The sequence below is a fragment of the Melanotaenia boesemani genome, chromosome 10, assembly GCF_017639745.1.
Source record: "Melanotaenia boesemani isolate fMelBoe1 chromosome 10, fMelBoe1.pri, whole genome shotgun sequence".
Lineage (NCBI taxonomy): Eukaryota > Metazoa > Chordata > Actinopteri > Atheriniformes > Melanotaeniidae > Melanotaenia > Melanotaenia boesemani.
The window spans coordinates 24806576-24831883 of NC_055691.1; the positions used below are offsets into that span (position 1 = coordinate 24806576).

General features: G+C 36.1%; 3 protein-coding genes and 1 long non-coding RNA gene across 11 annotated transcripts; 3 read left to right on the top strand and 1 right to left on the bottom strand.

Moving 5' to 3' along the window:
• On the top strand, positions 1-6253 carry LOC121647266 (acyl-CoA Delta-4 desaturase-like). Of its 3 annotated transcripts, none has more exons than XM_041996543.1 (13): positions 1-127; positions 564-812; positions 2977-3087; positions 3242-3439; positions 3531-3632; positions 3699-3824; positions 3914-3974; positions 4069-4145; positions 4318-4415; positions 4507-4603; positions 5000-5079; positions 5618-5743; positions 5876-6253. In XM_041996543.1, the coding sequence occupies exons 2-13, from the start codon at positions 603-605 to the stop codon at positions 5925-5927; spliced, it is 1338 nt and encodes a 445-aa protein (XP_041852477.1). In that variant the 5' UTR covers positions 1-127; positions 564-602; the 3' UTR covers positions 5928-6253. The 3 variants fall into 3 exon arrangements, with proteins under 3 accessions (XP_041852477.1, XP_041852479.1, XP_041852478.1); XM_041996545.1 differs by having other exon boundaries at positions 7-127; positions 552-812; XM_041996544.1 differs by lacking the exon at positions 1-127 and adding an exon at positions 415-484.
• Positions 5095-15603, bottom strand: LOC121647277. Its single transcript, XR_006011821.1, has 2 exons — positions 15511-15603; positions 5095-5455 (listed from the first exon to the last, which is right to left on the bottom strand). It is a non-coding gene; the product is annotated as an uncharacterized LOC121647277 (long non-coding RNA).
• Positions 8053-16130, top strand: LOC121647267 (acyl-CoA Delta-4 desaturase-like). 3 transcript variants are annotated; one of them, XM_041996548.1, is made up of 14 exons: positions 8053-8075; positions 8427-8493; positions 8653-8901; positions 11889-11999; positions 12154-12351; positions 12443-12544; positions 12611-12736; positions 12826-12886; positions 12975-13048; positions 13221-13318; positions 13410-13506; positions 15200-15279; positions 15673-15798; positions 16032-16130. In XM_041996548.1, exons 3-14 carry the CDS (start codon positions 8692-8694, stop codon positions 16081-16083), a joined length of 1335 nt encoding a protein of 444 aa, XP_041852482.1. In that variant the 5' UTR covers positions 8053-8075; positions 8427-8493; positions 8653-8691; the 3' UTR covers positions 16084-16130. The 3 variants fall into 3 exon arrangements, with proteins under 3 accessions (XP_041852482.1, XP_041852480.1, XP_041852481.1); XM_041996546.1 differs by having other exon boundaries at positions 8056-8075; positions 8424-8493; XM_041996547.1 differs by lacking the exon at positions 8053-8075 and having other exon boundaries at positions 8434-8517.
• On the top strand, positions 8424-25261 carry LOC121647264 (acyl-CoA Delta-4 desaturase-like). Of its 4 annotated transcripts, none has more exons than XM_041996540.1 (13): positions 8424-8493; positions 20275-20523; positions 22217-22327; positions 22482-22679; positions 22771-22872; positions 22939-23064; positions 23154-23214; positions 23309-23385; positions 23548-23645; positions 23820-23916; positions 24041-24120; positions 24660-24785; positions 24918-25261. In XM_041996540.1, exons 2-13 carry the CDS (start codon positions 20314-20316, stop codon positions 24967-24969), a joined length of 1338 nt encoding a protein of 445 aa, XP_041852474.1. In that variant the 5' UTR covers positions 8424-8493; positions 20275-20313; the 3' UTR covers positions 24970-25261. The 4 variants fall into 4 exon arrangements, with proteins under 4 accessions (XP_041852474.1, XP_041852473.1, XP_041852475.1 ...); XM_041996539.1 differs by lacking the exon at positions 8424-8493 and adding an exon at positions 19536-19672 and having other exon boundaries at positions 24918-25260; XM_041996541.1 differs by lacking the exon at positions 8424-8493 and adding an exon at positions 19576-19672 and having other exon boundaries at positions 20263-20523.
• The last annotated feature ends 47 nt before the right edge of the window (positions 25262-25308 follow it).

A 25308-nucleotide genomic window follows, 5' to 3' on the forward strand; every position in this document is an offset into this window, starting at 1 on the left:
CCTATCAGGGAGGACAGAGGTTAGGTTCGAGATATTTGCTTATTAATAGCATCTGTAGCAGGAGCAGACGAGAAGCGGACAGTTGATGTGACTGAAGTCCTGGGAGTGGAGTCCCAATCTGGATGCTGTAAGTTTCAAATATTTGTCATTTTCATGTTTTGTTCTGATAACTGAACAGCAGCCACCCTTAACCTGCCGTTATAGTTGCATAAATCCTCTGGTGACTGACAGTTTTAGGTTTGCAAGGAATTCAGTCAGATTTTGTTTTTCCCAAATTAACAACACTATTAATAGCCTATTAAGATAAACTTTTTCCTCGTCTAATTCTTCTTCCTTGAAAGCTTTGATTTAAGTAGGTTTAGCATGAATTTAAAAGAAAAAGAGAGATGAAAACATGAAGTCATTTCTTTCTAGAAGATCAGTCCATTATTAACCATCTCCAGAAGGAAAGATAAAGCATTCTTCTGCAGAACAATATACTTGGGTGAGAGAGGAGAATAGCAAAGATGTTGTTTTTAACTTTTTTTAACTAGCCATTCATTTACGGCCAGTTATTCCTTCAGTGTGCAGGTGGATTCAGCGCAGACACAGCAGCAGTGAGGATGGGAGGTGGAGGCCAGCAAACGGACCATGGAGAGGCACACAGCGGGGGAGATGCAGGTGTTTACACCTGGGAGGAGGTGCAGAAACACAACAGCAGGAATGATCAGTGGCTGGTCATCAATCGAAAGGTTTACAACATCACTCAGTGGGCCAAAAGACACCCAGGAGGGTCTCGGGTAATCGGCCACTATGCTGGGGAGGATGCCACGGTAAATATTATGATTAGCTTTTTTCAGAATTTCTCAATGTATCACAACTCATTGTGACATTTGTACTTTACAAATATAAGTTATTCATAGTCAAAATCAACATTTTGGATATCTACAATGGCACTCATCTATTTCACAATGGTTATGTCAGAGTTGCGTGGCGTGGAAGATGTGGAGTGAAGTGCAGGCTTACGAGGCTGGCAAATGCATGAACAAAGTTTTAACAAACAAAACTATATTAGACTACATGAACAAAACTTGGCATGAAGCCCACAAGACTAAACTTAGCCTGAACACTGCAATCAAACCAGGTGCACTAATGGCAGGAAAAAAAAAACACCGATCATGACAAATTATTCTGAATGCCTGTTCTTACAAAGACAAGTTGCATCACTTTTCATTCATTCATTCATTCATTCATTCATTCATTCATTCATTCATTCATTCATTCATTCTCTGTATCACTTAGTCCATTACGGGCCGTGGATAAACTGGAGCTTATCCCAGGCTTGACAGGTGAGAGGTAGGGTACACCCTGGACAGGTCACCAGTCCATCGCAGGGCCAGCACATAGGGACAAACAACCATTTACACTTGTACTTATGCCAAGGGAGAATTTAGAGTCATCAATTAACCTAATATGAATGTCTTTGGATGGTGGGAGGAAGCCGGTGTACCCGCACTATGCATACGTGGGGAGAACATGCAAACTCCACACAGACCTTTGTTCAAATTATTTTTTTTTATTTTGTTGAAGGTATTTAAGATTGTTAAAATAATCTAACTTTGACCTTTGAACAGAGTTTCCACGTGTATGTCAGCATGATCATTATTACATGCATCACCCCATGTCCTGGAAGATGCCTATGAATGTCATTCTGACCAGTCAGCATTTCACTGTAGTAATCAATATTGCTATTCTAAATTTAAATTAATCTTTGAAAATATTTTAAGTTAAAAAAAAGTAAGTAATTGAGTTGAGTTTATTACATATATATAAAAAATATTCACAATTTTCATCCTGCATTCCAAATTGTATTGACTACCAAAAGTGATATTGAGATTCTTTTCTCAGAAAATCAATTGTTTTATTGCAGACCTATCCTAATCTGATTCAGCTTTAAGATGTCAAAGGATTTAAAAGTTTCTCGAGTAGCTAGTGACTTACCTGCAATAGACAGCAGTCAGAGCGCTCTCAGTTTAAGTATCAAATAGTCTCCTGAAGGATGAGCCAAAGTTACTCACATGGGGACCACAAGAAATTGGAATTTTCACATGTAAAACAGCTCCAACCTGAAATCTGCACTGCAACTCAAATGTACATTATAATGCAGGTTTTCACTCCACATCAGTTTTGTATCAGTTCACACATTCAAGTCGTCCAGCTGCATATTACCTTTCATAAAAGTCCCAGTTATATGAAATTCTCAGATTACATATAATTAAGTATGTTGAACATTATCAACCTTCAAGGTGGAATTAGGGGAGATGCAATACTTTATGCCAGGAGTTAAATAAAGAAGCAAAGAGGCTTGCAAACTACAAGATTGACAGCCGATCACTACACTTTTCAAACAAGCACATTCAAGTAAAAATGATGAGATGATGAAAAGATTCATATTGTGTACAGTCTATGATTGTGGTTGTCATATCCCTATAAAACATATTTTACATTTTGAGCACATTCAAATAAAGATATTAAAGTTGTATTTAAGCCATTGGTAATGAAATTATGAAAAGCTTTATTCTGCATACAGTCTGATTGTGGTTGTCATGTCTCATGAGTTATGGCAGCAGGTGGAAGAAAAGCATATCATTCATTCATTCATTCATTCATTCATTCATTCATTCATTTATTCATTCATTCGTTCATTTATTCATTCATTCAACTTTCAATTCCTGAACTGGTAAACGAACAAACAGAACTCTGGTAGATTAAGTGAAAAAATGAGAAAGACAATATTATTTATATTTATCAGACTTGGTAAAATAAAAAAAAAGTAAAACCAGGGAAAAAGTTTATTTTCTTTTCCTTTTCAGGAAGATGTTAAGATGTTGTATATGCTTTATGTCTTCAGAATGTACTTCTAAAATTAAATAACTTTTTCGTCTCTGTATGCTTTTGGTTGCTGCATCATTTAGAGTTTTTGTTTTTGTTTACCAGGAAGCCTTCACCGCTTTTCACCCTGATCAAAAGTTTGTGCAAAAGTTTCTGAAGCCTCTGCTAATTGGAGAGTTGAAAGCGACAGAGCCAGGCCAGGACCACCGCAAAAATGTAAGACTTTAAGCCAAAGTCTCAGATGTAAGTTAGACTGTTAGCAGATCTGTTTGCTTATTCTAGAGTCTTACAGGATTTACATTTTGCAAGTGCCTGATCAGTGCATCACTTGTTCAGATAAAGAACATTTTTTCTTCTTCTCTGTTCCCAGGCAGCAATCATACAAGATTTTGACACTCTCCGAGTGCAGGCAGAGAAGCAGGGTCTTTTTCAGGCTAAACCTTTGTTTTTCTGCCTCCATCTGGGTCACATCATGTTGCTGGAGGCCCTTGCGTATCTGATGGTCTTGCATTGGGGGACGAGCTGGATGCTGACGTTTTTGTGTGCAGTGATGATGGCAACTGCTCAGGTTAATTGAACATAACTATATGTTAGTCAAACTTTTGCTGAAGTGATTAATACAAATTCTGAAAAGGCTAATTCATCCTCTTCTTTTCTAGGCTCAGGCTGGATGGTTGCAGCATGACTTTGGTCACCTGTCTGTCTTCAAGAAGTCTCGGTGGAATCACCTGATACACAAGTTTGTCATTGGACAGTTGAAGGTAAACTTTTAAGATGTTAGTGTATTTTTTATTGACAAACCAAATATTAAAAGACTGATTTCATAGGGAGCTTCAGCCAACTGGTGGAATCATCTTCATTTCCAACATCATGCCAAACCCAACATTTTTAAGAAAGACCCTGATCTCCACACGTGGAACATGTTTGTACTTGGAGCCACTCAGCCAGTGGAGGTAAGCAGCTCAAAACAAACATATTTTCTCATTCCTTTAAATATCCATACAGTTAAGGTGTTCACTCAACTCTGTTCTCTGTGTTACAGTATGGTATAAAAAAGATCAAACACATGCCCTATAACCACCAACACAAGTACTTCTTTCTGGGTATGTTTATTAATAAAAAAAAAAAAACATTATTTAAAACAAAGTGAAAAACGTCAACTTTCCAGGAAACATTTTGTATGTGTTTGTGTTCCAGTGGTACCACCACTACTACTTCCAGTTTTCTTCAACATTAACATAATGAAGACCATGATTGCTCGTCGGGACTGGATGGTATGAAGTCAGCTTCTATGGTTCAGTGGTTTATTTAAAATTTGTTCAAATCTGATAGGAATCCAGTGCAATATAAAAACAATCTTTATGAATAAATTAATAAATAAATATTAATCATTTGTGAGCCAGTTTCATCTGAGTCTTGAAAACATATTTACCTTTCCTTTTGAAGGATCTGGCTTGGTACATGATGTACTACTTTCGTTTCCTCTACTGCTACATACCTTTGTATGGTGTGTTTGGTTCACTGGCTCTTGTGACCTTTGTCAGGTAGATGTTCCTGTGTATGTATTACCAACATTACTTAATTATTTTAAAACCCTGAACAGTTAATTTTACTGTGGTAGTGTTTTTTTTACAGGTTTTTGGAGAGTCACTGGTTTGTGTGGGTGACTCAGATGAGCCACCTGCCAATGGAGATTGATAACGAGAAGCACCAAGACTGGGTGACCATGCAGGTACTTGATTTATCAAGTATTATTCTTTTTCCAGAACTGCCAGAAAATGTGAAAACACTCAATCTTAAAAGTTTTAAACCTTGTCATGTGGACATTAGCATGATTTAAAACTTGTTTATCATTGGAGGGCATCTTTCAGTGCTTCAGATTCCATCTGCCCATTTTCTTGCTTGTTTTATTAAGTATTATTCTTTTACCAAAACTGTCTTTGATATGCTGCAGAACCACCAGTTTTAAACCTTGTTAACATGTTAAATTACTGGAATGTTTCCTGGCTAAAGAAAACAAAAAAAAATCACACTGAATCTTCTCTTTAATTCAATCTGCCAAATATAGGTACAAATATATAGCAAGTGATGGATGTATTAACTTTCTTTTTTCACTCATCTTTTTCAGCTACAAGCCACTTGTAATATTGAGCAGTCCTTCTTCAACGACTGGTTCAGCGGACATCTCAACTTTCAAATTGAACACCAGTAAGACAAATAATAGATTTCCAGGAATAAACTCAGGAGTTTTTACCATGTTTTCAGACACACAGCTCTTCCAGTACCATGCCAGCTCTCAGCTATATAGATGTTGTGTGTTCATATTAAGATAATGATAAACTAACAATATATTGTGCAGCCCTACTCTACAAATACAAGAAAGGTTAATGATCCACAGGAAAATACAGAAAATTATTAGAATATTAAACAGAAAATGAATCCTAATCATAAACTGGGTTGAAATAAATCGGTTTTGTGGATACATTCTTTAAAACTTTAGGAGAAAAATGTGTGTTTATACTGAGAGCACTGAGAACATGGAAATAAAAACAAAAACTATGTTTAAGGGGTTGCTTACATGGACCTTATGTGAATATGATAACTACAAAACATAAATGTGGGCTTACGAATAAACATGTTTGATGGTCCTGTTCTGGACCATCCTTTTCATTTTTAACCAGAACTTGAGAGTAGGATAACTTTATTTATATTTATTTATATTTACGTGGCTTTCCTCTTTCTCAAGTTTGTTTCCCAGGATGCCACGCCATAACTACCATCTGGTGGCCCCCCAGGTCCGTGCTCTGTGTAAGAAACATGGGATTCCATATAAGATGAAGACTTTGTGGCAAGGCATGGCTGATGTTGTGAGGTAATAATAAGACACGTAGCAAAGTAACAATGTTCTGTGAGGCTATCTGCCCTCTTTCATTAAAAAAGTAATAATGGTTAGCTTGCATATTAATTTTAACTGATGTTTTGTCCAATTATTTTTTTCTTACAGGTCACTGAAAACCTCAGGAGATCTTTGGCTTGATGCGTATCTTCATAAATGAAAAGCTTTTTGTAAAAGGAGAGGTGTTTTTCTTTTCTCATGAAGCTAAAAATGATTATATCTTTGGACATTAAAAAATCCAATTAATATTGTTAATATATTTTCTTTTTTGTTTTTGTTTGTTTTGTAATTGTTAGCAGATTGGCTCAATCTTAACCACAATAAATGAGAAAACTGGAAGTGAAGAATTTCATGTCTGTTAAATTAAATAATTACACTGACATATAAGTGAAGATTAGAATGTTTTATTTTTCTTCTCTAATGTAATTTCTTCAAATGTGATTCTCCATTTTCTGTTTCTCTTCACAATAAACAAAGTTGACATTTCCTTCTCCTCTGGTGTAATCAGCACATTAATGCAGTAACAAACACAGCTGCACAAAAAAGAAGATAAGAAATATTTACAAAGTAAACTTTTTAATGATGGTCTTTTCAAACATTACATCCCACAATATTTACAACCACAAGAAAGGTTTTCCTAATAAATTCATTATTTATAACAGTGCAACAAATCTACAGCATTGTCTCTTTTTTTCCCCTCCAGTTTGTGCAATTTACGCTGCAAAATACCAAGTACCAATATCACCCTGTTTAAACATAAATGACCTCATTCCATTTGCAAAACACTTTGGCAGTAGTACCACATTTTTGACCCAAGTTGCTGTGGGTCAGGACAAGATAGCATCATTAATGGACCAATGAAATACACCACTGAGCTCTAAAGGCAGTATATCTGCAATGTAACTTTTTAAATTATTTATTTAAACCTTTATTTAACCAGGCAGAGCCTCATTGAGATTAAGATGTCTTTTCCACAAGTGTCCTGGCCAGGACAGCAGCAGAACAGTTGAACAGTTTACAAACATACAACACACATTCAAACCGGTTAAGGTTTTAATACAAAGCCAGAAGAAAGAATAAAATAAAATTGTTTAAAATCCCCAAGTCAGAACATCTACAAACTGATGTACCTGCCTCCAAATCATCCCATGTTTTCTTAAAAGCATCTAATAAGACCAGCAGGTCATGAAGTCACGTCATTCCTGCAGTTTGTTCAATGCAAAAAGAAAAAACCCACACACAAAATACATAAATAAAAATCCTTTTCCCATCTCAGTTTGCAGCCTTGGGACTGAAAATGAACAAAGACTCTAAGTCCTGCACTCTTCAGCTGGAGAAGAGTTGAGGTAGGAAGGAAATAGACCAAAACAGCTTTGTAAAGTAGAATATTCCAGTATCTTTGCCTTACAGACAAAGAGGATCATCCAACACGTCTATTTGTTAAACCATCGTTTTTTTTTATAACACTGTCATTATACATCAGTATTTATACCATAACCATAATCACTATTTGAACAAAACAGAATACCTTAAGATTGTAGGATATTACTGTTGTTTATACACCAGCAGAAAAACGTAGCAGAAGACAGACGTCTTCAGATAGATAGATAGATAGATAGATAGATAGATAGATAGATAGATAGATAGATAGATAGATAGATAGATAGATAGATAGATAGATAGATAGATAGATAGATAGATAGGTCCTAGTGAAAATGATGGAATCAAATACAGCTCCAACCTGTGCTGCCACATTTCACTTTTTTTTCTCATTTACAGTAGCCTTAAAACTTTAAAAACTCTGATGCCTGTTGTATGACGAGTAAATATTTCAGTGTCCTTCCGCACTTCACAACTAATTAGACTTCTCAGATAATCACTTTTATCAAAGCTTGAGCCCCTTAATTACCTGCTTAAAAATAATTTATTAAGGCTATTTATTTGACCATCACACCAGCCAAACATAAAGTCCACCGGGAATCCTCTCGAACCTCCCGATTAGCCACTCAGGCATTGTCATCAACACTCTTCCAGTCCATTGTTTCCCATTTCGGCGTTAAACGGCTTTTTGATATTCCGATGTGTGTCTTGACTCATATCGCGTTGGCTGTGTGCCAAATGAAAGAAAATAAAAACTCTGCTGTCCGCTGATTGGCCAGAAACCCTCGAAAGATCTGCTCGAAGTTCGGTGGAAGGGGGTGAATGAGCAGAGCCTATCAGGGAGGACAGAGGTTAGGTTCGAGGTATTTGCTTGTTAATAGCATCTGTAGCAGGAGCAGACGAGAAGCGGACAGTTGATCTGGATGCTGTAAGTTTCAAATATTTGTCACCTTTATCTTTTGTTCTGATAGCTGAACAGCAGCCACTTTTTACCTACCGTTATGGTTGCATGAATCCTCTGGCGACAGTTTTAGGTTTGCAAGTAATCCAGTCAGATTTTGTTTTTCCCACATTAACAACGCAATCAATGTTATAATATTTTTTTCTTCTTCTTCTTCCTTTAAAGCTTTGATTTAAGTTGCCCAAATTTGACTGCATTTGACTGCATACTGCAACATTGTTGGTTATCATAAAACTTTAATGATGGCATTGTACTTGTGATGAGAATTGTGCTTAAAAAAAGAAAAAGATAATGTGTGGGGTCCTTTCTTTCTAGAAGATCAGTCCATTATTAACCATCTCCAGAAGGAAAGACAAAGCATTCTTCTGCAGAGCAATATACTTGGGTGAGCGAAAAGAAGAAAAAAGAGGTTGTTTTTAACTTAATAATTTGAACTTCATAACTTAAACAGAACATGGTGACAGTGTAAGAGCACAAGGACATCAGCTTTAATACAATGTTATCATATATTGAGCCATTCATTTACGGCCAGTTATTCCTTCAGTGTGCAGGTGGATTCAGCTCAGACACAGCAGCAGTGAGGATGGGAGGTGGAGGCCAGCAAACGGACCATGGAGAGGCACACAGCGGGGGAGATGCAGGTGTTTACACCTGGGAGGAGGTGCAGAAACACAGCAGCAGGAAAGATCAGTGGCTGGTCATCAATCGAAAGGTTTACAACATCACTCAGTGGGCCAAAAGACACCCAGGAGGGTTTCGGCTAATCGGCCACTATGCTGGGGAGGATGCCACGGTAAATATTATGTCTATGATTAACTTTTTTTTCAGAATTTCTCAGATGTATCACAACCCATTGTGACATTTGGCATTATTCTGTATGTCTGTTCTTACAAACAGACAAATGACATAATTTTTCCCAGAACCTTAACAGTAAAAAGTTTAAAGAGAATAAATGTGTCTGAACTTTTGAGTGAATAAATATTCTAGGTATTTGGGAGGAAACCCTTTACATTCACATAATTTTATTATATTTAAAACAAAAATCCCAGAAAGGCTGAAATTTATATATATATATATATATATATATATATATATATATGAATTTATACACACAATTACAAATTAATAAGAAGCAACTTGCAGCTGTATATAAATATATATATATTTAAATATACAGTTAGACATAAAGATGATTATTGAGTTTGGTAAATTACAGATAAACTAAGTTTGTAAATGTACAGCTAATATTTAACTTCAAAAATGTGTTTAATTATGAGCAGCTTCATGCTTGTTATGTAGAATATTTTTACGATGGTCTTTGTTCTAATTTTTTTAATGAAAATGTTGAAGATGTTTAAGATTGTTGAAATAATCTAACTTTGACCTTTGAACAAAGTTTCCACGTGTATGTCTGCATGAACATCAATAAATGCATCACCCCGTGCCCTGGAAGATGCCTATGAATGTCATTCTGACCAGTCAGCATTTCACTGTAGTAATCCATATTGCTATTCTAAATATAAATTAATAATTAAAATTTAATGTGAATATCTAAAAAAAAAAAATTCTTTAATTCTCATTGTAAAACTGTGAACATCCATTTTTACTACATGGAGTGTATTTTGGATTTTTAGAGATGTCTGCAATATTTTTTTTTTGTTTTTTTTTATCTTATTTTAAGTAAAAATAGTAAGTTAATGAGCTGAGTTTAATACATATATTTAAATATTCACAGTTATCATCCTGTTGACTACTAAAAGTGACGTAATTCTTTTCTCAGAAAATCAGTTGTTTTATTGCAGACCTATCCTAATCTGATTCAGCTTTAAGATGTCAAAGGAATTAAAAGTTTCTAGAGTAGCTAGTGACTTACCTGCAACAGACAGCAGTCAGAGCGCTCTCGGTTTGAGTATCAAATAGTCTCCTGAAGGATGAGCTAAAGTTACTCAGATAGGGAACACCAGAAAGTGGAATTTTTCCATATAAAGCAACTCCAACCTAAAATCTGCACCGCAGCTCAAATGTACATTATAATGCAGATTTTTACACCAAATCAGTTTTGCATCAATTCACATTCAAGTCGTCCAGCTGCATATTAACTTTCCAAAAAGTCCCAGTAATCTGGAATTCTCAGATTACAGATGATTAAATATGTTGAACAATGTCAACTTTTAAGGTGGAATTTGGGGAGATGCAGTACTTCATGCCAGGAGTTAAAAAAGGAGCAAAGAGTCTTGCAAACTACAAAATTGACAACTGATCACTACATTTTGAACACATTAAAGTAAAAAGTTAAAGTTGTATTCAGATATTAAAATAATGAGAAGTTTTATACTGTATACAGTCAATGATTGTGGATGTCATGTCTCTTAATAACATCTTTTATTAAACTGACAGCTCACCAGGCAGAACTACACTACTGCTCAAAAATCTGGGACCACTTGCAAATGTTTTTCTTTTCCAAAGAAAAACACATGTCCATGCAATTCCTAAACAACTCCATTAATTTAATCAATCATTCTATTTGATAAACAATTAAAAATGCATCAGATTAACTTTTAAAGAATTATTTACATTTCTGCATAGAGGCCTGTCACAGGCTATCACTGGTCATCTGCATCAATCTCCTGTTATGGCTGCTAATTCAGGTTAATCAGTTTACAGGGCTAATTGATGATTAGAAAATCCTTTTGCTATTGTGTTACACAGCTGAAAACCATTGTACTAATAAGGTCTTATCTGAAACATCAGCTGTTTGTTTATTTACAGGCTCAAAATGGCCAGAAAGAAAGAACTTTCTTTAGACACCTGCCAGTCTATCAACCTGCTTAGAAATTAAGACTATTCAATATGAGAAATTGCTAGAAAACTTAAAATCTTTATGGCAGAATTACAAAGAAAATGCCAGGCTCACACTGGCCAATGAAAATAAAAAATATATATAAAAAAAATAGGATGTTAGAAGTCTCTATCAAGCCAATCCACCTTGTGGGAGATGCTTCAGGAGGCATGGGGTGAAATCTTGTCAGTTTACCCTGAAAAAATTAACATGTGGTTTGCCTAAGGTCTGCTGGGCTGTGATTGCTGCAAAAGGTGTTTTTTTTAAAGAAAAGTTTAAAGAACACATTCATCATTTTGATTAAAATCATTATTTCTAACTCAGACAATGTTAGCCTGTCCTGATTATTTGCTATATTAAATATTCAGACTAATTTCTTATGTATTTTCTTGGAAAGTGAGTAAATTTCCAAGTGATCCCAAAATTTTAAACAATAGTGAATCTTCTCCCCTTGTACTTTGAATGGAATCCAATCACTTAATTCCACACTAAAATCCACAAAACTGAATTTGGGAAGAAATATTTTTAAAAAGGCTTTTCCATTCCAGAAATAAAGTTCTTGTTCATCTAAAGAAGAAGTGATTTTCCCATTTTGAACACAAGGGGGCAGAATGCGCACATCAAACAGAGTTATGGAAGGAGGTGGAGGAAAAGTGTATCATTCATTCATTCATTCATTCAGTTTTCAGTTCCTGAACTGGTAAATGAACAAACAGAACTCTGAGCTACAGCTGTGTAAAATATGCTCTCTAAACTTGCTATGAATTGCATTTATGAAGACACTTTTGCTATTATTGTTTGGAATATATTTTCTCTTTTATTTAAGATGTTCTTGTATATGCTTAATGTCTTCAGAATGTTCTTTTAAAATTAAATAACTTTTTCGTCTCTGTTTCCTTTTGGTTGTTGCTTCATTTAGAGTTTTTGTTTTTGTTTTCCAGGAAGCCTTCATCGCTTTTCATCCTGATCAAAAGTTTGTGCAAAAGTTTCTGAAGCCTCTGCTAATTGGAGAGTTGAAAGCGACAGAGCCAGGCCAGGACCACCGCAAAAATGTAAGACTTTAAGCCAAAGTCTCAGGAGTAAGTTAGACTGTTAGCAGATCTGTTTGGTTATTCTAGAGTCTTACAGGATTTACATTTTGCAAGTGCCTGATCAGTGCATCACTTGTTCAGCTAAAGAACATTTTTTCTTCTTCTCTGTTCCCAGGCAGCAATCATACAAGATTTTGACACTCTCCGAGTGCAGGCAGAGAAGCAGGGTCTTTTTCAGGCTAAACCTTTGTTTTTCTGCCTCCATCTGGGTCACATCATGTTGCTGGAGGCCCTTGCGTATCTGATGGTCTTGCATTGGGGGACGAGCTGGATGCTGACATTTTTGTGTGCAGTGATGCTGGCAACTGCTCAGGTTAATTGAACATAACTATATGTTAGTCAAACTTTTGCTGAAACGATTAATACAAATTCTAAAAAGGCTAATTCATCCTCTTCTTTTCTAGGCTCAGGCTGGATGGTTGCAGCATGACTTTGGTCACCTGTCTGTCTTCAAGAAGTCTCGGTGGAATCACCTGATACACAAGTTTGTCATTGGACATTTGAAGGTAAACTTTTAAGATGTTAGTGTATTTTTTATTGACAAACCAAATATTAAAAGACTGATCTCATAGGGAGCTTCAGCCAACTGGTGGAATCATCGTCATTTCCAACATCACGCCAAACCCAACATTTTTATGAAGGACCCTGATATCCACACATGGGACATTTTTGTACTTGGAGCCACTCAGCCAGTGGAGGTAAGCAGCTCAAAACATACATATTTTCTCATTCCTTTAAATATCCATACAGTTAAGGTGTTCACTCAACTCTGTTCTCTGTGTTACAGTATGGTATAAAAAAGATCAAACACATGCCCTATAACCACCAACACAAGTACTTCTTTCTGAGTATGTTTATCAATTAAAAATAAAAAATAAAATAAAACAAAATAAAAACAGCTGTCCAGGAAAGACTTTGTATGTGTTTGTGTTCCAGTGGTACCACCACTACTTATTCCAGTTTTGAACTTCAACTTATTGAAGACCATGATTGCTCGTCGGGACTGGGTGGTATGAAGTCAGCCTCTGTGGTTCAGTGGTTTATTTAAAATTTGTTCAAATCTGATAGGAATCCAGTGCAATAGAAAAACAATCTTTATGAATAAATAAATAAATAAATATTAATAATTTGTGAGCCAGTTTCATCTGAGTCTTGAAAACATATTTACCTTTCCTTTTGAAGGATCTGGCTTGGTACATGACGTACTACTTTCGTTTCTTCTACTGCTACATACCTTTGTATGGTGTGTTTGGTTCACTGGCTCTCATAACTTTTGTCAGGTAGATGCTCCTATGAATGTATGACCAACATTACTTAATTATTTTAAAACCCTGTACAGCTAATCTTATTGTAGTTTTGTTTATTTTACAGGATTTTGGAGAGCCACTGGTTTGTGTGGATGACTCAGATGAGCCATCTGCCAATGGACGTTGAAAACGAGAAACACCAAGACTGGGTGACCATGCAGGTGCTTGATTTATCAAGTATTATTCTTTTTCCAGAACTGCCAGAAAATGTGAAAACACTCAATCTTAAAAGTTTTAAACCTTGTCATGTGGACATTAGCATGATTTAAAACTTGTTTATCATTGGAGGGCATCTTTCAGTGCTTCAGATTCCATCTGCCCATTTTCTGATGCTGATCTGGGGTCGGATCGCGGAGGCAGCTGCCTAAGTAGGGAAGCCCAGACTTCCATCTCCCCGTCCACATTCGCCAGCTCGTCCGGGGGATCCCGAGGCATTCCAAGGCCAGCCGAGCGATGTAGTCCCGGAGAAAGCACTCCACCCTTTTCCAGCTGAGGACCATGGTCTCAGATTTGGAGGTGCTGATTCTCATCCCAGCCGCTTCACACTCAGGTGCAAATCGATCCAGCGCAAGCTGAACATGATGGCCCAATGAAGCCAACAGAACCACATCATCTGCAAACAGAAGAGACCCGTTCCTGAGGCCACCAAAACGCACCCCCTAAACACCTAAGCTCCACCTAGAAATTCATGAACAGAATCGGTGACAAAGGCATCCTTGGCAGAGTCCAACCGTCACTAGAAACTAATCTGATTTAGTGCCAGCAATGCAGACCAAGCTCTGGTACCGGTCGTGCAGAGACCAAACAGCTCGTACAAGGGGGTTCGGCACTCCATGCTGTTGAAGCACACCCCTACAGCAGGGGACAGGGTAGAATGGCTTCTCCAAGTCCTCGAAGCTCCTGTAGACTGGTTGAGCAAACTCCCAAGCCCCCTCCAAGACTGTGAAGAGAGTGTAGAATGTCCACGCAATGCTGCAGAGGCATGTCAACCAAGAAACTCCGGGTGGACCTCATCCACCCCTGGCCCTGCCACCAAGGAGCTTTTTAACCACCTCAGCCCCAGAGAAAGGACAGCCCACGCCAAGGTCCCTCAACTCTGCTTCCTCTTTGAAGACATGTTGGTGGGTTTGTGGAGGTCTTTGAAGTGTTCCTTCCATCGACCCACAACATCCTGAGTTGAGGTCAGCAGCCCTCCATCCCCACTGTACACAATGTTGATGGAGCACTGCTTCCCCCTCCTGAACCACCGTATGGTGGACCAGAATCTTCTCAAAGCCATCCACAATTCATTCTCCATGGCCTCTCTAAACTTCTCCCATGCCCGAGTTTTTGCCTTAACGACAGCCGAAGCTGTGTTCCGCTTAGCCTGCCGAAATCCGTCAGCTGCCTCCAGAGTCCAACAGACCAAAAATGCCCAATAGAACTCCTTCTTCAGATTGACAGCATCCCTCACTGCTGGTGTCCACCAACGAGTTTGGGGATTTCACCACAAGACAGCTTTATGGCCACAGCTCTCTACCTTAACAATAGAGGCACAGAACACAGCCCAAGAGGACTCAAGGTTCCCCTCCTCACCCGGGACATGGTTGAAGCTTTAGATGCTTCTATAAAATAATGTTATTTTATAAGATTAGAATACAATATCAGTATTCAAACATTCTCCATTTATGATCTATTAAATTCAGTGTAATTGAAATGATAAGTTTCAAATGACTGGAATGTTTCCTGGCAAAAGAAACCAAAAAATCTCACTGAATCTTCTCTTTGATTCAATCTGCCCTTTAAAGGTACAAATATATAGCAAATGATGGATGTATTAACTTTCTTTTTCACTCATCTCAACATCTTTTTCAGTTACAAGCCACTTGTAATATTGAGCAGTCCTTCTTCAACGACTGGTTCAGCGGACATCTCAATTTTCAAATTGAACACCAGTAAGACAAATAATAGATTTCCAGGAATAAACTCAGGAGTTTTTACCATGTTTTCAGACACACAGCTCTTCCAGTACCATGCCAGCTCTCAGCTATATAGATGTTGTGTGTTCATATTAAGATAATGATAAACTAACAATATATTGTGCAGCCCTACTCTACAAATACAATAAAGGTTAATGATGCACAGGAAAATACAGAAAATTAAACTGAAAAGTTAATCCTAATCACCTTATGTGAATATGATAACTACAAAACATAAATGTGGGCTTATGAATAAACATGTTTGATGGTCCTGTTCTGGACCATCCTTTTCATTTTTAACCAGAACTTGAGAGTAGGAAAACTTTATTTCTGTTTATTTATATTTACGTGGCTTTCCTGTTTCTCAAGTTTGTTTCCCAGGATGCCACGCCATAACTACCATCTGGTGGCCCCCCAGGTCCGTGCTCTGTGTAAGAAACATGGGATTCCTTATAAGATGAAGACTTTGTGGCAAGGCATGGCTGATGTTGTGAGGTAATAATTCACAAGCAAGATATGTAGCAAAGTAAAATATGTTTGTCTGACCAGGCAGCAAAAAGTATGAGTGCTTTGATTCAATAAACAGAAGTAGAACAATAAGTGCTACTTTTTTAACAAGCTCTATGTTCTGTGAGGCTATCTGCCTTCTTTCATTAAAAAAAAGTAATAATGGTTAGCTTGCATATTCATTTTAACTGATGTTTTGTCTAATTATTTTCTTCTTACAGGTCACTGAAAATCTCAGGAGATCTTTGGCTTGATGCGTATCTTCATAAATGAAAAGCTTTTTGTAAAAGGAGAGATGTTTTTCTTTTGTCTTTAAGCTAGTGCATCTTTGCACTTTAACAAAATCCAGTTAATAGTGTTGGAATTTTCTTGTTTGTTTTTTGATTGTTTCTTTTTTTAGTAATTTTTAGCAAATTGGTTGGTTCTTTAGCACTATAAATGAGAAAACTGGCATTGAAGAATTTTCTTTGAATAACTACTATTTTGTGGAAATAAGTAATTACACGAACAAATAAATGAAGATTATAGTGTTAATTTAATTTTCTTCTATCTAATGTAACTTCTTCATGTTCTGTTTTACTTCACAATAAACAAACAAGTTGACTTTTCCTTTTCCTCTGGTGTAATCAACATATTAATGCAGTAACAAACACACCTGCACAAACAAGGAGATAAGAATTATTTACAAATTATTTTTTTTTAATGATGGTCTTTTCAAACATTACATCCCACAATAATCACAACCACAAGAAAGGTTTATATATATATATATATATATATATATATATATATATATATATATATATATATATATATATATATATATATATATATATATAACATAGCAACAAATCTACATTGTTTCCTTTTTCCCCCAGTTTGTGCAGTTTACCCTGCAAAATACCAAGTACCAGTATCACCCTGTTTAAACATAAATGACCTCATTCCATTTCCAAACACGTTGGCACTATAGTATCACATTTTGGACCCAAGTTGCTGTGGGTCAGGATAAGATAGCGTCATTGATGGGCCAATGAAATACACCACTGAGCTCTGAAGGCAGTAAGTCTGCAATATAAGTTTTTTTATTTATTTGTTTTATTTAACCTTTTACCTTTACCTTTTAACCAGGAAGAGCCTCATTGACATTAAAACAGTTTACAAGCACACAACACACAGTCAAACTGGGAAAGGTTTTAAAAACAAAATAAGAAGAAATTAAAAAATAAATTAAACACTTTAAAATCCTCAAATCAAACAGAACATCTACAAACAGATGTACCTGCTTCCAAATCATCCAACATTTTCTTAAAAGCATCCAATGAGGCCAGCAGATTATGAAGTTTTGAGTCTTTGTGCAGTACATTTAAGGCAAAGGGAGCAAAATTTAAAAAAAAGAAGAAGAAAAAAACCATTACATATTTTAGTTTGCAGCCTTAGGACCTAAATAATTAAATTTCAGTGAACAACGAAGACTGTAGGTCCTGAACTCTTCAGCTGGAGAAGAGTTGAGAGGTAAGAAGGAAGCAGACCAAAACAGCTTTGTAAATTAGAACATGCTACTGTCTTAGCCTTTGTACAGACAAAGAAGACCATCCAACAAGTTTATTTGATAAACCACGATGAGTAAGAGATGTCGAATTTGTGAAGGACCTCAAAGCTCCATGATACACAGTATCCAGAGCAAGTACACTCTGAGACAAAGCATGCACAGAACATCTCCTTAATCTAAAACTGACATAAAGATGGCAAGTTGGATATCATGCAGCCTGAGACCCTAAATATGTAAATGATTTTATGAAATAATGGATCCATAAGAAAAAAATGTGGAGTTCTTTGAAACTTTCAAATCATTTTATTTACCTTTATTTAATCAGCAAAATAAAAATAAAAAACAAAGCTCTAAAATACAGTTGCGTAAAAGTAAACATGATTTAAATAACATGCTTAAGTAAATTCTTACTATTTCAAATGTATAATTAAGTAACTAATATGTGACCTAGAAGAAGCAGACAGACAGAAATGACATGGTGCTTGAGGCTGGTTGGGTCCATTAAGATGAGGACCAAAATAACTGATTTGCGCATATCTGCTTCTGACTCAAATGACAAATTGGACTGTAAGCAGAGGACAGAGTTATCACATTTATGGCTCATTTAGTTATATTGTTATTGCATCGATGTGTTTCCCTTACACTATAGCTGTGATGGTATTAATATAATGTGTATGTCCTTTACTGTAGGCCTCGCAGTTACTGATGTTTTTGCACCCCCTTGAGGTGTCTGTAAGAGCTTGATGTTTGGCTCACATCACATAAGCCTGTAGGTTTAAATATCGAAGTTGTCAAGGTGTTTTCTTTGATAAGTACATATGTGGCTATGTGGGTTCATAAAATATTATGTAGCTTTAGTGTATGTTTTCATGGACTCCTGCGTTATAATGTATTGATTTCTAGGAGAATTAGCGTTAGCATGTTAGCGGGCTAGGCTAATAATTTTCCACTGGGTTTAATGTGATTAAGTTAGCACTAGCCGTTAGCGTTTCGTTATGACACCGTGTTTCATGGTGTTTTGCATAGAACGGTCTAAGTACCAGTTACAGTTGTTTAGATTGTGAGTGAAATTAGACATTGATATGATTGTCTATTTATTTTAGTTTCACAGACTATCATGGAATAAAAGCAATGTCTGTCTAGCAAGCAAATCATTGAGTCAGCTGTTTGCGTTTTGTGAGAACTAACAATTTTTTGTAGCAGGTCAAAGAATGATGAAATCATGATATATGCTTTACACCACCAGGACAAAGAACATTTTAGTTTGAGACAGAAATAACTTTAACATAATGCTGAATTTATTTTAATTTGCATGTGGGGTCTACTACACTATTCCAGGAAACAATTCAAATAGGCATAAATTACCAAAATGTAAAAGAATGACAACAAAGATATAAAACAAGAAAAAGGATGAAAAAAGATAATCAGATCATTTTAAAAGAGATAAGAAATGGAAACCCAACGTGACCAAAGGACATACTGCCAGAAAGAGGCACAAATAACCAGAAAGAGAAGTAGAATGTACAGAATGACCCTGCTGCATGTAATCTGATACTTCTGCCCCCTGGTAGATACTTGCACAACGATCATTTTGTCCCATCACATGGTAATGCATGTTTCAAGAAAATAATTTTTAATTTTAAAATATATTCTACATTTTGTTAACGGGGTAAATAAAGATTTTGATAAGATATAGAATAGGAAACTTATCAAAAATGGATACAAAAAAGTATGTATTGTGTATTCTGTACTCTCATTCAAATGTTTATTATTATTATTATAATTATTATTGCTTTTGTTATTTCATTTTCTTGTTTGCTATTTTCTTTTGAAATAGTATAAATTAATCACTTTCGGTTATGAATTATTTTCTGTGGACGTGTATTTCAGAAGCAGCTGGAGCGGCACAGATAGGATGAACTGTAATAACCTGCTGGTCATTAAATAACGACCTATTTTATTCCTACTGTAAAAACATCAGCAGTGTTCCAGCTGATTGTTTTCCAATAAAACGTTAAAACGGCTCTTTGATATTCAGATAAGTATCTTGACCCAAATCGCGGTGGCGGTGGGCCAAATAAAAGGAAAGAAAGAAAGAAAAAAAAAGCTTCCTGTTAGCCGATTGGCCAGAAACCCTCGAAAGATCTGCTCGAAGTTCGGTGGAAGGGGGTGAATGAGCAGAGCCTATCAGGGAGGACAGAGGTTAGGTTCGCGATATTTGCTTATTAATAGCATCTGTAGCAGGAGCAGACGAGAAGCGGACAGTTGATGTGACTGAAGTCCTGGGAGTGGAGTCCAAGTCTGGTTGCTGTAAGTTTAATGTATTTGTCATCTTCATCTTTTGTTCTGATAACTGAACAGCAGCCACCCTTTACCTGCCGTTATAGTTGCATAAATCCTCCGACGACAGTTTTACGTTTGCAAGGAATTCAGTCCCTTTTTTTTCCAAATCAACAACACAGTCAACATTATGATCAACCGTTCTTTTTCTTCCTTTAAATCTTTTATTTAAGTATGTTCAGGCCATATTTGACCGAATACTCCAAAAATGGATGCTAGTCTCTGGAATCATTATTGGAAATGATCAAGCTTTAAGGATGGCATTGCAGGTGTGGTGAGAGTTATAAAAGGACAAAGAGAGTGGAAGAGAGAGAGAGATCTAAAACATAAAAATAGCTGCTAGAAGGTCAGTCCATTATAAACCTTTTCCAAAAGGAAAGATAAAGCATTCATCTGCAGAGCAATATACTTGGGTGAGAGAGAAGAATAGCAAAGAGGTTGTTTTTAACTTAATAATTTGAACTTCATAACTTAAACAGAACATGGTGACAGTGTAAGAGCACAAGGACATCAGCTTTATTACAGTTTTATCATACACTGAGCCATTCATTTACGGCCAGTTATTCCTTCAGTGTGCAGGTGGATTCAGCGCAGACACAGCAGCAGTGAGGATGGGAGGTGGAGGCCAGCAAACGGACCATGGAGAGGCACACAGCGGGGGAGATGCAGGTGTTTACACCTGGGAGGAGGTGCAGAAACACAACAGCAGGAAAGATCAGTGGCTGGTCATCAATCGAAAGGTTTACAACATCACTCAGTGGGCCAAAAGACACCCAGGAGGGTTTCGGCTAATTGGCCACTATGCTGGGGAGGATGCCACGGTAAATATTATGTCTATGATTAACTTTTTTTTCAGAATTTCTCAGATGTATCACAACCCATTGTGACATTTGTGCTTTACAAATATCAGTAATTCAGTCATTCATAGTAAAAATCCACATTTCAGATATCCACAATGGCACTCATCTATTTCACAATGACTATTCTGTATGTCTGTTCTTACAAAGACAAATGACATCACTTACCAGTAAAAAATGTAGGCTATTTTCATGACTGTCTTTGTTCTAATTTTTTAATGAAAATGTTGAAGATGTTTAAGATTGTTCAAACAATCTAACTTTGACCTTTGAACAGAGTTTCTACGTGTATCTAAGCATGATCTTTATGTAATGCATCTCCCCGTGTCCTGGATGATACCTATGAATGTCATTCTGACCAGTCAGCATTTCACAACAGTAATCCATATTGTTATTCTGGATAATAAGTTAATCATTAAGATTAAATGTGAATATATACAACTTTTTTTTTCTTCTTTTAGAACTGATAACATCCATTTTTACCACTTGGAGTGTATATTGGATTTGCAATGGTTTATCATTTTGAAAATCCTAATTTAAGTAAAAATAGTTTAATAATAGAGTTTAATACATATATTCAAATATTCACAACTGACATCCTACATTTCAAATTATATTGACTACTTCAAGTGATGTCATTTTTTTCCTCAGTAAATCAGTTGTTTTATTAAAGACATCTAATATCCTAATCTGATTCAGCTTTAAGTGTCAAAGGAATTAAAAGTTTCTAGAGTAGCTAGTGACTTACCTGCAACATACAGCAGTCAGAGCACTCTCAGTTTGAGTATCGAATAGTCTCCTGAATTTCCATATAAAGCAAATCCAACCTAAAATCTTCACCACAGCTCAAATGTACATTATAATGCAGATTTTTACACCACATTAGTTTTGCATCAGTTCACATTCAAGTCGTCCAGCTGGATATTAACTTCCACAAAAGTCCCAGTTATATGAAATTCTCAGATTACATATAATTAAGTATGTTGAACATTATCAACCTTCAAGGTGGGATTTGGGAAGATGCAATACTTTATGCCAGAAGTTAAATAAAGAAGCAAAGAGGCTTGCAAACTACAAGATTGACAGCCGATCACTACACTTTTCAAACAAGCACATTCAAGTAAAAATGATGAGATGATGAAAAGATTCATATTGCGTACAGTCTATGATTGTGGTTGTCATATCCCTATAAAACATATTTTATTAAACTGACAACTCTACCTTTCAACCTTTTTCTATAATAAATTGCATCCAATCACTTAATTTCATGCTGAAATAAATAATTAAAAAAAAGAACTTGGGAAGAAATATTTTTAAAAGGCTTTTCCATTCCAGAAATAAAGTTGTTGTTCATTCAAAGAAGAAGTGATTTTCCCATTTTGGACACAAGGGGGCAGAATGTGCACATCAAACAGTTATGGAAGATTCATTCAGTTTTCAGTTCCTGAACTGAAATGAGAAAGAGACAGAAAATATAATAAATACAGGTCAGACTTGGTCAGAAAACAAAACCAGTGAAAATGTTTATTTTCTTTTCCTTTTCAGGGCTCATATACTTGTTTGGGATAAATTTGCTCTTTTATTTAGGATGTTGTTGTATATGCTGTGTATGCTTTTGGTTGTTGCTTCATTTAGAGTTTTTATTTTTGTTTACCAGGAAGCCTTCAACGCTTTTCATCCTGATCAAAAGTTTGTGCAAAAGTTTCTGAAGCCTCTGCTAATTGGAGAGTTGAAAACGGCAGAGCCAGGCCAGGACCACCGCAAAAATGTAAGACTTTAAGTCAAAGTCTCAGGAGTAAGTTAGACTGTTAGCAGATCTGTTTGTTTATTCTAGAGTCTTATAGGATTTACATTTTGCAAGTGCCTGATCAGTGCATCACTTGTTCAGCTAAAGAACATTTTTTCTTCTTCTCTGTTCCCAGGCAGCAATCATACAAGATTTTGACACTCTCCGAGTGCAGGCAGAGAAGCAGGGTCTTTTTCAGGCTAAACCTTTGTTTTTCTGCCTCCATCTGGGTCACATCATGTTGCTGGAGGCCCTTGCGTATCTGATGGTCTTGCATTGGGGGACGAGCTGGATGCTGACATTTTTGTGTGCAGTGATGCTGGCAACTGCTCAGGTTAATTGAACATAACTATATGTTAGTCAAACTTTTGCTGAAGAGATTAATACAAATTCTGAAAAGGCTAATTCATCCTCTTCTTTTCTAGGCTCAGGCTGGATGGTTGCAGCATGACTTTGGTCACCTGTCTGTCTTCAAGAAGTCTCGGTGGAATCACCTGATACACAAGTTTGTCATTGGACAGTTGAAGGTAAACTTTTAAGATGTTAGTGTATTTTTTATTGACAAACCAAATATTAAAAGACTGATCTCATAGGGAGCTTCAGCCAACTGGTGGAATCATCGTCATTTCCAACATCATGCCAAACCCAACGTCTTTATGAAGGACCCTGATATCCATATGTTGGACATTTTTGTACTTGGAGCCACTCAGCCAGTAGAGGTAAGCAGCTCAAAACATACATATTTTCTCATTCCTTTAAATATCCATACAGTTAAGGTGCTCACTCAACTCTGTTCTCTGTGTTACAGTATGGTATAAAAAAGATCAAACACATGCCCTATAACCACCAACACCAGTACTTCTTTCTGGGTATGTTTATTAATGAAAAACAAAGAAAATTATTAAATTAAATGAAAAAGAAAACAGCTTTCCAGAAAAAAAATTATATGTCTTTGTGTTCCAGTGGCACCACCATTACTCATTCCAGTTTTCTACAACCTTAACATAATCAAGACCATCATTTCTCGTCGCGACTGGGTGGTATGATGTCCGCCTCTGTATAGTTCAGTGGTTTATTATAAATTAGCTAAAATCTGATATGAATCGAATGCAATATAAGATCAATCTTTATAAATAAATATTAATAATTTGTGAGCCATTTTCATCTGAGTCATGAAGAAATGTTTTCCTTTCCTTTTGAAGGATCTGGCTTGGTACGTGACGTACTACTTTCGTTTCTTCTACTGTTTCATACCTTTGTATGGCGCATTTGGTTCACTGGCTCTCGCGACCCTAGTCAGGTAGATGCTCCTACATATGTATTACTGACATTACTTAATGATTTTAAAACCCTATACAGCTCATTTTACTGTGGTCCTGCAGAAATGCAATATCTAAAGATGGTTGTCACTAAATAAAAACACATTTCTTCATCATGGTGCCATACATTTTGTCAGCTGTGATACTTTTTACAGGTTTTTGGAGAGCCACTGGTTTGTGTGGGTGACTCAGATGAGCCACCTGCCAATGGAGATTGATAACGAGAAGCACCAAGACTGGATGACCATGCAGGTGCTTGTTTTATTAAGTATTATTCTTTTTCCAGAATTGTCTTTGGTATGCTGCAGAACCACTCTATATGATATATAGCAAGTGATGGATGTATTAACTTTCTTTTTTCACTCATCTTTTTCAGTTACTATCCACTTGTAATATTGAGCAGTCCTTCTTCAACGACTGGTTCAGCGGACATCTCAACTTTCAAATTGAACACCAGTAAGACAAATAATAGATTTCCAGGAATAAACTCAGGAGTTTTTACCATGTTTTCAGACACACAGCTCTTCCAGTACCATGCCAGCTCTCAGCTATATAGGTGTTGTCTGTTCATATTAAGATAATGATAAACTAACAATATATTGTGCAGCCCTACTCTACAAATACAATAAAGGTTAATGATGCACAGGAAAATACAGAAAATTATTAGAATATTAAACAGAAAAGTTAATCCTAATCATAAACTGGGTTGAAATAAATCAGTTTTGTGGATACATTCTTTAAAACTTTAGGAGAAAAATGTGTGTTTATACTGAGAGCACTGAGAACATGGAAATAAAAACAAAAACTATGTTTAAGGGGTTGCTTACATGGACCTTATGTGAATATGATAACTACAAAACATAAATGTGGGCTTATGAATAAACATGTTTGATGGTCCTGTTCTGGACCATCCTTTTCATTTTTAACCAGAACTTGAGAGTAGGATAACTTTATTTCTGTTTATTTATATTTACGTGGCTTTCCTCTTTCTCAAGTTTGTTTCCCAGGATGCCACGCCATAACTACCATCTGGTGGCCCCCCAGGTCCGTGCTCTGTGTAAGAAACATGGGATTCCTTATGAGGTGAAGACGTTGTATCAAGGCATGGCTGACGTTGTCAGGTAATAATAAGACATGTAGCAAAGTAACAATGTTCTGTGAGGCTATCTGCCCTCTTTCATTAAAAAAGTAATAATGGTTAGCTTGCATATTCATTTTAACTGATGTTTTGTCCAATTATTTTTTTCTTACAGGTCACTGAAAACCTCAGGAGATCTTTGGCTTGATGCGTATCTTCATAAATGAAAAGCTTTTTGTAAAAGGAGAGATGTTTTTCTTTTCTCATGAAGCTAAAACGATTGTATCTTTGGACTTTTAAAAAATCCAATTAATAGTGTTGGAATTATCAGTTATCTTTAGTCATTTTTAGCAGATCGGCTAATTCTTTAGCACTATAAATAAGAAAACTGAGAGTTTTCTTTGAATAACTTCACTATTTTGTGGAAATAAGTAATTACACAGATAAATAAATGAAGATTTGAATGTTAATTTAATTTTCTTCTATCTAATGTAACTTCTTCATTTTCTCTTTTACTTCACAATAAACAAACAAGTTGACTTTTTCTCTGGTGTTATCAACATATT

What these genes read in the sequence shown, in the direction of transcription:
- LOC121647266 (XM_041996543.1), top strand. Translation starts at nt 603, where the DNA reads ATGGGAGGTGGAGGCCAGCAAACGGACCATGGAGAGGCACACAGCGGG. An exon ending in ACACAAGTACTTCTTTCTGG is followed by an intron (nt 3,975 to 4,068) that starts GTATGTTTATTA and finishes TTTGTGTTCCAG; the next exon opens with TGGTACCACCACTACTACTT. An exon ending in GGCATGGCTGATGTTGTGAG is followed by an intron (nt 5,744 to 5,875) that starts GTAATAATAAGA and finishes TTTTTCTTACAG; the next exon opens with GTCACTGAAAACCTCAGGAG.
- LOC121647267 (XM_041996548.1), top strand. Translation starts at nt 8,692, where the DNA reads ATGGGAGGTGGAGGCCAGCAAACGGACCATGGAGAGGCACACAGCGGG. An exon ending in GCCAGGACCACCGCAAAAAT is followed by an intron (nt 12,000 to 12,153) that starts GTAAGACTTTAA and finishes CTCTGTTCCCAG; the next exon opens with GCAGCAATCATACAAGATTT. An exon ending in TTGTCATTGGACATTTGAAG is followed by an intron (nt 12,545 to 12,610) that starts GTAAACTTTTAA and finishes CTGATCTCATAG; the next exon opens with GGAGCTTCAGCCAACTGGTG.
- LOC121647264 (XM_041996540.1), top strand. Translation starts at nt 20,314, where the DNA reads ATGGGAGGTGGAGGCCAGCAAACGGACCATGGAGAGGCACACAGCGGG. An exon ending in TTGTCATTGGACAGTTGAAG is followed by an intron (nt 22,873 to 22,938) that starts GTAAACTTTTAA and finishes CTGATCTCATAG; the next exon opens with GGAGCTTCAGCCAACTGGTG. An exon ending in AACTTTCAAATTGAACACCA is followed by an intron (nt 24,121 to 24,659) that starts GTAAGACAAATA and finishes CTCTTTCTCAAG; the next exon opens with TTTGTTTCCCAGGATGCCAC.